Source organism: Apteryx mantelli, chromosome 14 (genome assembly GCF_036417845.1).
Source record: "Apteryx mantelli isolate bAptMan1 chromosome 14, bAptMan1.hap1, whole genome shotgun sequence".
Taxonomy (NCBI): Eukaryota; Metazoa; Chordata; class Aves; order Apterygiformes; family Apterygidae; genus Apteryx; species Apteryx mantelli.
Window position 1 is genome coordinate 2,073,201 of NC_089991.1, and position 10,409 is coordinate 2,083,609.

A 10,409-nucleotide genomic window follows, 5' to 3' on the forward strand; every position below is an offset into this window, starting at 1 on the left:
GCATCGAACATAAGTTGTATGCATGATAGGCATTTATTCCTTTTTTTTAAATCCATAACAAAACTGCTTAAAATAGATAGCTGGTAGTTGAAACTGCTTCCACATTTTAAATGCAAAATTATTCTAGTAAAAACTGTTATTTACATTTAATTTCACATTCTAGAAAGGCTGAGTGGCTACAAAAATAAGTGCTATTATGTGAATACCTTCTGCTAATCCCATGCTAAATCCTAAGTGATTATAAAGAGCTATTAGAACTACACAAATGCTATTCAGTTGATCAGAGTTACAGATTACTTTGAAAATGCAAAAATACCCAAACCAAGAGAAAACAAATTAGGATTCACCCACTACCGACAAGTGCATTTAGTAGCTATCATATCTTCATATTCTTTGTAGACTATAGAACCATCAGGCTCTATCGTTAAGACGCTCAATGGACTATACTCAGCAGGAACACAAGAGGGCTTTGGAACAGATGAATCCAGTTTCTCATATATTATGTTCTGTACCATTGTATGTACAGGAGAGCCGTAACGATGCCCAACTACTCTGGGGCAGTCACCTTTGCAATACTGAGGGCTGTATCTATGAGGTGCTATTATCCATTTGTCCCACTTTAGTTGGCTAAAACTTAGACGGAAGTTGTGAAGCTCACACTCATTCTGAGGAAACAGAAACTGTTTGAAATATTCACTCAAATTATAAGGTGGTGCTGCTGGAGCTTCTTTCAAATTCTCATCTCTTCGACGTCGAGAAGCCCTTTTACTCTGTGTGTTTTCTTTTCCTTGGCCATCCATAGGATCAGCAAGTGGACTGTTCCTTTGCCTGGACCACACTGGGATTTTCCTTCTATGTCTAAGTGAGTTCCACCTGTGATAAGCTTGCTCACTGGTATCATTTAGGTAAAGAAGAAGAGAAGGGGGAACCAGTGCCATGTTAATGGAATTTTCCTGTTTAGTGTTATGTTGTGGCTCACCCATCAGACAAGTGAAGTTCACAGCCATATGAATATTCCTCCTGTTAGTAGCAATTAGAGGCTGGAGAAAAGAAGTCACATCAATCTCAACCCACTTGCGTTTTCTAAATTCAATGTGCAAACTAAAAGTTATAGAGTGTGAAACACTCGGACACACTTGGCTAGAAAAATCATACTCCTTAATAGATAAATGGCACATGCATGTAGTGGCAGAAGAAGTGAGAACTGATGTGTCAAAGGAATAGAGCAAGACAGACTTGAGTAAGTGCTCTAGAGCAGTAACACGATCCAGGTTGAAGAGCAAATCCACCGAGTGAAGGTCTCCTGAGAAGGGAGAAACAAAATCTTGTAGAATTAGTATATCTTAGTTTGCCACCATGACATAAATACTCTGGTCTAGTGAATAAATTGAAAGAAGTCCGTAGAAGAAGAAACCAGTTGAGATACCCATCCTTATTTTTATCATATTGAGTTTCTACTTTGGCCAGGAACATAAGATTTAAAAGTTAAGAAAATGCAGCAAAAACAAGAAAACCCAAGATTCCAATGGGTAGGAGTAATTAATTAAGAAACAGTAGAAAAGCAAGTTAACAGTTGCCTTTCAACAGTATTGGTATGGGAAAATAGGAACTAGAAACTTCAGATTATATATGAAGCCATGAAATGAAATAGCTACAATTTTAAAGTGAATGTTTTCAGAGCTTTTTGTCATTAACTGTAGTTGTTTTTCCTATTCATGTATTCCTCCTATTCAAATCTCTTGACCCCAGTAGTTGACAGTAAGCCTAAGTAATAACAAAGCAGAAATTTAATAGTGCTATTTTTTAATTTAAATTGCATCATTTCATGGCTGCAACTTTGATCTTCTTTTATGAAACAGAACCAGAACTTCCAAATTATTTTTGAATGCACCTCTACTATAAGATGCACTGTTCTTATCTTTTCCCACAATGTTAAAAATTTGGGGGGGTTCTTTGAATTTTCTCCAATTTCTATCTTATTTTGAGACCAATGAGCCCATTTTCTGGCCTGTATTCCAGCTGTTGGTGTAGCATACATTTAATATGTTGCTTTTCATACGGCTCACCACTGTACTTTTTCTGTAAATTAGAAATTCTTCATGAGCACATTAAGGAGTCTTCAAACCTATATAGGCCAAAGAATCAAAAGTCAGGTTAGGGCTCTGTAGAGCTTGGTAAATTCATATTTTTTCCTATATTAAATTTTTTTAAATAAAATCTGAATTTGAAGACTTGAATAACCAGGCTACTACTTTATTTATTACTATATTTAGGATACACAATCATGAGATTAATTGTTAACTAATAGCATATTTCTGAAACAGTAGATTATGCTATGCTAGGAAATTTTAGTCATGAACATTGATTTGTTTGTATTTTTCCATAGTGTTTTTCAGCTGAATCTCAGTCTCAGAGTGCCTTTACTGTGCAGAAGTATGGTTGTGTCTTAGGTTATCTGGCTTTCCAAGTGAAGAAATCCAAATCAAGAAGACTCAGATCACTTGTCTGCAATCATACAAGCAGAATTAAAGGCCAAGGATTTCTAGTTGCCATTGCTGTGATCAGACCAGATTTAAGAAAACCATGAAAACATGGTAGGTAAATGAACTGCCTAGCTATGCTAGTTTGTCAGTTCTGGAACCAGCTTACAAAAAGTTCTATTCTTCATTTATGCATATTCACACATTTAGGTTATAATCTTTCCCTAACAAAAGTACAAGGCAAGGACAAAAGTCATCTTGTAATGGGATTCTTAACAGTTTGTTACAAATCTAATTACAGTGCTGAGTTTTCATGGCCTTCAAAAAACAAAAGTGAACAATGGACAGCAACATGATTCCTGGATATTTATTCCACTTTTCTTGCTTTACTTAAAACTGATTGCAGAATTCTCTTTGTCTCATAATAAGATGAGTTAGACTGAAACATCAATATGATCTTAACCATAGTACCATTTTTGTGTGGATTCCCAAACTGTGGAGAACCCCATGTCTAATGCTATTCAAGGAAAAGCAGGTTATGAAAAAAATTCTACAGTTTAAGAGAAGTGCCATTAAGGTTAGCATAGTTAAAAACTCTAAAGGAGAAAGATATTTTCCTATTACACTGCAAGTGCTGAACACATGGAAAAGCTCCCCAGTTAACCTTTCCAACTCAAGTCACTCCACACTTACCTTTCATTAGGTCCCTGTGGCGGTGCTTGCATTCAGAACATGGAGTGAAAAGGCGAACAGTGTTATAGAGGTGACTTTTGTTGGCCTTTGGGATTCCCTCCTTGGTGGCAGACATCTTATATAGCCTCTTCATGTACCTAAGGGCTCTGGAGTCCGGCTGTAGCCTAGGAGTCTCACTTTCCCAATTCTGGTGTCCCTGGTCAGACAACACCTTGAGAAGGGGAGGCAGGAGGGCATATCCACGTCTCACGCCTTTTGGAAGCAGCAGCAATGGCTTTAGTTTACTGGCGTTGTCCTCAGGAGCTACCAGTAACCCAGAGGTCTTGTCAGACACTACACGATCCCTGGAGTGGGGGGAACACTGGATGCTAGAAGAAAGCCAGTGAATACAGCAACAGAAACAAACACAAATTCTCCAAGGACTCTCCATGCTCTTTAGAGTTGCAGCAAAAAAACACCTCCCCTAAAATATTCAAGGAAAAAGAGCACCCAAGCATGATCCCTTATATATGTTGCAGCTGTGGAATGGGAGGGAGGTTTCTTTCTGATTGGAAACCAAAGAGGAAGATCTACAGCTGGCTGGTGAACCCACATGCTTGTTTGCATTCAGGCTAGAGACTTTGCACGTGGAAGTATTTTGTAAACAAAATCCTTGTTCTCAGGGTTTACCTTTTTAACATGGTAAACTACAAAACAAGAGTGTTGATCTACCAGCCTCCAGAGGGAGCTGCGGAGACAGATAAATGAATTGGCTATTCTGACTAAATTCATGTTCATCTGCAGAGATTTTGATACTCACTTAATATTAACTATTAAGAAAATCTCAACAATAACATTCAATAAGCTAATAAAGAAAGAATGAAGCTAATTTTCATTTGCTGTTAAAATGTTTCTCACATTTCAGTTCTCTGTGGAAGTAATATCCACCTGAGACAGAAGTAACTGTAACTATAGTACCCTCAGATTCCTTTTCATTCCTTATGCAGCACACATTTACCTCCAGTCTGAGGTATCCAAAAATGCAGAGTGCTGTTCAGTCACTACCACAGCTATCTGTGGAATGTGCTCTAAAAGACCTCCGGTGGAGTAATATTGATTACATCACAAATACTCAGAGACTCTTGCTACTGGACATAACTAAAGGGACAGTTTTTTCATTTCATTTAATTAGGAAAATACATGAGAAAAACTGCTTTCTTGTCAGTTGTTTTTAATTAGAGTTATGCTATCAATAATGTAGTGAAATGTCACCCATAATCTACCTTTCACATCTTAGGGCTTCAAAGTAAGGAGTGCTTGCTCAGAGAATGTTTAATTAACTTACAAAAATGTCAGCCTGGCATTCTTTCATTTGGAAGAGAAGGTTAATTCAGATAACAATCTATAACGTGAAATGATACAACCTTTTTTGTTAGATTTCTTAAAGTTGTCTTGATTGTCATAAGAGAGGGATACTGTCACTTCTAAGGTCAGCTCTGTTTAAACTTTTTGGGGTAAGGTGATATATATTTCCATTAATTTAAAAAATATATCCTTCAGTCAAGCATGCTTGCTCAAAAAAGTCCATCTGTTCCTCCCTTGTGGGTCTGAATTAGTCCCACTTTACATTAGTTTCAGACGAACGTAACTACATGACAAACATGACTACACTTACTGCTGTTCCATGGCAATTTAAGCTGCCCTCTAATACTACCCTCTTCTGCAAACCAAATGTGCATTCCTGCTCCCTCCTTTGCATTGATTTTTGATCTTATCAGATCATGTGGTGAGTCCATTCAGGGAGCTAAAATGACAGGAAAATAATCCAACAAAAAGTGAATATTTGCTTTACCTCATTGAAACCACTGGACAATCTGAGAACAATTATGCCTATCTTGAATAATGCCTGGCCCAACAAGGCATGAGTGGTACTTCTGGATGCTAAAGCCATAGTAAATCTTTAAGTATCATTCTGTATGGTGGTGCCAAAATAATCTTACATATTTTTATATATATACAGCATTGATTAGATGATTCTTAAACATTTAATTTTTGAAAATTGTACCTAAGTAGACTGAAAAGTTCATGGAACAGGTGAAAAGCGATTTAGCACAGTCACGGCAATATGTGTGTGCAAAACTGAAGCCTGCAGGGGCGGAGGAGGGAATGAGAAAGAAAGAGCCCTCTAAGCCCCATTCACTGCCAAAGCCAGTTTATCATCCAAACCGTGTTTTTTTGTTACACTTCAGGTTTCTCAATATTTGAATACATTTCCTGAAAAGTTATAAATTGCGTAATTATATTCAAGTGAAGATTCTGACTCAAACGAAGAGCACTTACTCATGTAGGTAGTTGCTTATTTGCACAAGCACTTGCTATATTAAAGATTTTTGTTTAGTAAAACACAATGTCCAAGCAGATTAGTGTGATAATGTCTCTTTAAAATCCATACAATTATTAGATTGTTTGATTTTCTAATGTTTTATATATCTTCAATATTTATTCTGTATATTATTAATCATAAAATTGTTGCAGCAGAAACTATGTTTTCCTTTTTTTTTCTGGGAAACATTGAGTGGGTACCTGGTTCATACTACCATAATTAAAAATAATTTTTAAATTCCTGTAACACAGAGCTGAAGAATGTGTGGCTTTGCCCTGCAGTTAAGTAACGACGTTTATTTGTTTCCGCAAGGCAGCAAAAGCATTAATCACAGGTATAGCTGTTATGCCCCGATAAACAAAGAGTTTTCATTTTGGCTCCCTGAGTTGATTCAGTGGACTTTGAAACACAAGAAGCATCAGGTGCTCTCTGCAGGGTCCATTAATGATGTTGCAGAAACAGCTAACTGCACACGCACGGTAACAGCTGAGTTACATGTCTGCTGTACAGATGTGAACTGTAACGATTTCTAAAGAAATGTGTGCTTAAAAAGAAGAAATGTTTCCTGTTACTTATAACAGCTCCTTGCTACCATAAACCAAAAGGATCAAACAAATTATTTTAAAGAACCGATGCATATAAACATACATCATTGTTCAACAAGACACAATCAGAGCTAATAAACTCTGTACTGCTGATTTTATTACTGTAATATAAAGCAAAGACTTTTTTTCTTTATCACCAGTGATAGTAGCCTATACTCAAGTCAGCCCCTTTTTATTTCTTTGACAATAATATTAGCGATACCTTAAGCTGATGATAGTCAGATGATTGGGCCCTGCCTGTCACTCTGTTCCTAACTGCCTTCTCTTACCACATTATTACACGAGTCTCCACAGTCTATATAATGTGGAGCCTGCCATTTGAGCTGTTGTTCACATGCACATTGTATGAGATTTTTCCCCGTCTTTATTTTCATAATTGTCCCATGGAAGATGCATTTTCTGAGCGGAAACATCAGCCTTCCTAAAGAGCTTGGAACAGAATGAAACCTAATAATTACATAGAGAAAAGCTGTGGAACTTATTGATAGGTTTATGAAGTTTAGTCCCTTTTTTCTTGAAGACTATCTGTCCTACTACCTATGATGCTTTACATATATCACTTATTTTCTTTATATTTCATTTTCCCATCAGTTTATTATCACTATTTATAGCACCTAGAAATTTCCCTAATGGACCATGAGACCATTTTCCTGAGTGCTGCACAAACACAGAATAAACTGCCCAAAGAGTTTATAAAATAAATACAAGACAAGAGAAAGGACTTAGCATATCAGCAATCAATAGTTATCTTGTTCTTGTGGGCATCATGGAAGAGCAGCATTTTCAGGATTTACAGAAGATAACAACAAAGCGTTGCTGTTGTTTGCATCAGGGACAGCATGAAGATCTTGTTTGGAAATTTAAGGAGTGAGCAATGGAAGCTGACCCCAAGAGTGGGATTTGGCAGAGTATACTGCTATTTCCCTTACCTTTACAGGGGTGCTCTGAGGGTGAATATATTAAACATTATGAATCATTCAGGCACTAGGATAATGATAGGTTTGTAAGGACCTGAAACATATATACACAGCTAGACACACAGCCAAGATTGTGACTGTGTCTCAAGTATTGTTTGGTGTCTGCAGGACATTACTATAATAGATAGGTAAGAAGCCAGTGGCAGGAACAATGCACTTTAGAGAGTTGATGCAACATTGTTTTTTCCACTGTAATCAGGTTTTAGAACCTAAAATAATGCAATATTTGAGAGTTGTAATTTTCTCACTTCCTCAGGCAAGGGAACAACCTACATGAGGAAGATACGCCCAAGAGGGGCTGTTGTCTTGTTCACATGCCCACCAAGGTCCTCAGAGCATCAGGATGAGGTAAGATCGTTTCCCATTGATTGACTCTGTTGAGGAAGGTGAGAAGGGGAAGGAGATGAGCTTTGTGCTGTACAAGGATTATGTCTGCTACCTCCAGAAGAAAGGACTCTGACACAGGGCCTTCACCCCCAAGGCTGCCAGCAGGTAGCCCCAGCACCAGGGAAGAAAAGAGAGAGCTGGTGGGTGAGTGCTTGGACAGCTACAGCTAGTTTATCAACACCAGTCGCATATGCTGGGGGGATGTCAAGAATGAGGACAGCAAGGAGGGTTCGGGGGAGAAATATCCTTCCTCCAGGGTGTCTCCACCTTTCTGTTTCTGTGAGAACAACTGGACTCCAAACCGTGCCCTGTGCAGTGACAGGAGGCTGGGGCAAGACAGCTCTCCCACCCCTTTGTTTTTGTAATTGGCACCTGTGGCTTCCCTCAGCCGAAAAAGACTGCCTTCTACCATATCCTTGTCAAGCTTGAGGGACCAGGCATATACTATGGATTGCCACATAATGGTATTATGTTTTATTCCCTTGCCAGAGGCACAACAGTGAGTGAAACAAAGAAAAAACATTTTTTTAACTTTGTCTCTGACTGCTTCACTAAGGTATCCATGTCTAAAATACTGGATTTCCGCTTTAGAAAAAATATGTTATAATGATTCCTAAAATTAATGCATATCATAGCTACACTACTACGTTGTTCGCAGCAGGTATCTCCTCTCTATTGCTAAAAGATAGCAAAAAAGCTAGGAAGACTAGCTAGAAATGATCTAACAGTCTTTTTTAGTTCTTCTATATAGAGTTTCTAGATTTATGAAAATAAATTCTAGATTTATGGAAGTATCTTTTTACTAAATTTCTCATGTTTGAATATCTCATGCATTCTATACTGGACAAGGATTTTCTAACCAGAGTAAAACCTCGTCTCTGGTTTGTTGTACTATTTATATGTCTGTAAAAACAAGTAACTCTTTAAAGAGCTACAAAATATTAACTGATACATGAAGCAGCTTGGTATGTGTATTGATTTCACTGTACACATGAAAAAGACAAACATAATAGCTTCTCAGAGGACACCCAGGAAGTTAGTGCCAAGCGGGAATCATGGTGTATTTCGGAGTTCCTGCTGCCATTCCTTTGGACATTTTACTTTCCTGCCATCTTACCTGGCATTGCTGTAAACTGACAGTGTAATAACATTGAAGAGCAATGACCTTGTGGACACTTTGTATAACTAGATTTAATAAAAGTTCTTGACAGGGTAACCAGTTTTTTGGTTCATTTAAGTAGATGAGTTTAGTGGCTTTATAGGTGGCAGCGTGAGAAAAGTTTTACTTCATCCTGTTGTGAAAACAAATGATTAGTAAAGAGCAACCTGGCAGTCATACTCAGCCACTGAAAATGAGCCCCGTTTTTCCTTTGCAGTTAAACTACTGGTGGCCATTTAGGTATCAGTGTGGTCTCTTTGTCAAACCTCTTCAGTTTTACAACAGGGAAGGTACATTCTTCTGAAGTGCTTTCTTAGAGCTCTTTTGTATCAAGAGTTTAATTTACAACTCATTTACACATTACTTTTCATCATCCATGATGACTGGGGAAGAATGTAGATATTCAGTGTTAAAGTATGTCACTCACAGTTTTAGCCTGCTAAGCAAATATCATATGGAATCTAATAGCTTTCCCCTTGTTGTAATATGATATTCTTTAAAAGAAAATGAGAGCTCGTTCTCTGAAAAGAAATAATGACAGCTGCAGAAAACAGCTACCATACCAGTGCAAGGTTCCTGGAGGGACCCTACGGTAGAGGGATACTTCCATTTACATTATTTATAGGCTGCATGGCTTCTAAATTTAATAGCCGTATTAGCAAAAATATAAAAGTTAAGCCTGCAGTATGCACTACCTGCAAAGAGTGAAAACTGTCATATAGACTCATTTTACATAGGCCTTTGAAAAACTGTTGTACATATAAGCTTTCAGTCACCACAAGCAATAAGCTAAGAAGAAAAGTTCTGTGCATACTTACAAATATGACTGGCCATATGGTACCTGAACAAGACACTCTTTTAATATATTAGAATTTTTATTAAAATAAAACTTCTGAAGTTAATCAACAGAATTATCATTAGTTTGCACATGTTCTGTTATGGGGAGATGCTACACACGTATCCACAAAATGTGGCTTTAAGGTGAAGTTTCATAACACATTTAATCCAATCCAACCGAGGACTGTTGCTACCATGTATGCTTTTTGCTTTCTCCTCCTTGCCTTTGGCCATATGCTCTTGCCTGTTTCCTTGCACTGATGGAATAGTTTTCACCTGCTCTGTGAGCTGGACTGACTCATTCCCAGCTGCACACTCAATATAAAGTTGTGGGTCTGCTAAATACATCCTTCCTGTTAAGGAGAGAGAGGGTAAGAGTCAACAACTCTGCTGCTTTTAACAGCATCTTGTAGTTAGTTCAGCCTAGGTGTAATGTGAAATTATACAGTACTATAGTCAGATGCATATTAGATACCACAGTTCTTTAGAAAAACTTAGTGAAAAGTTGAATTTTTATCTAATGTATATGGGCAGAGTGAGTAGCACTGAGTCTTCTTTCTTTTTTTTCCTCTTGTTAAACATGCAGATAGGTTTGCAAGAGTTATCCTCCTTTCTCCTTTTCAGAAGAAAGGAATAAAATGGAAAAGTTCAGAACAAACTCTAAAAAAACAGCAAATTGTTGTCTTTCACTGGATATTCTGCCTCTTGCCTTGCTGTACTGGTGTGGAAAGCTGAGAACCTCAGAAGTTTGTTAGGCTTGTTATTATCCCTTTCTGCTTTCTCGTCATATTTTCCTGTCTGGCAAATTCTCATTTGCAGGCTAATGAGGAAAAGAAACTCTGAAGAATAAAAACCCGGGAGAATGGGGAGCCTGCTGCTGTTACCTCCAGCCCCACCTGAAACAGCATG

General features: G+C 37.7%; 1 protein-coding gene across 1 annotated transcript; it reads right to left on the bottom strand.

Moving 5' to 3' along the window:
* Positions 1-350: 350 nt before the first annotated feature.
* GDF9 (growth differentiation factor 9) lies at positions 351-3,603 on the bottom strand. The gene is made up of 2 exons (XM_013945917.2): positions 3,174-3,603; positions 351-1,303 (listed from the first exon to the last, which is right to left on the bottom strand). Exons 1-2 carry the CDS (start codon positions 3,601-3,603, stop codon positions 351-353), a joined length of 1,383 nt encoding a protein of 460 aa, XP_013801371.1.
* Between the last annotated feature and the right edge of the window lie 6,806 nt (positions 3,604-10,409).

What these genes read in the sequence shown, in the direction of transcription:
- GDF9 (XM_013945917.2), bottom strand. Translation starts at nt 3,603, where the DNA reads ATGGAGAGTCCTTGGAGAATTTGTGTTTGTTTCTGTTGCTGTATTCAC. An exon ending in CCACAGGGACCTAATGAAAG is followed by an intron (nt 1,304 to 3,173) that starts GTAAGTGTGGAG and finishes CTCCCTTCTCAG; the next exon opens with GAGACCTTCACTCGGTGGAT.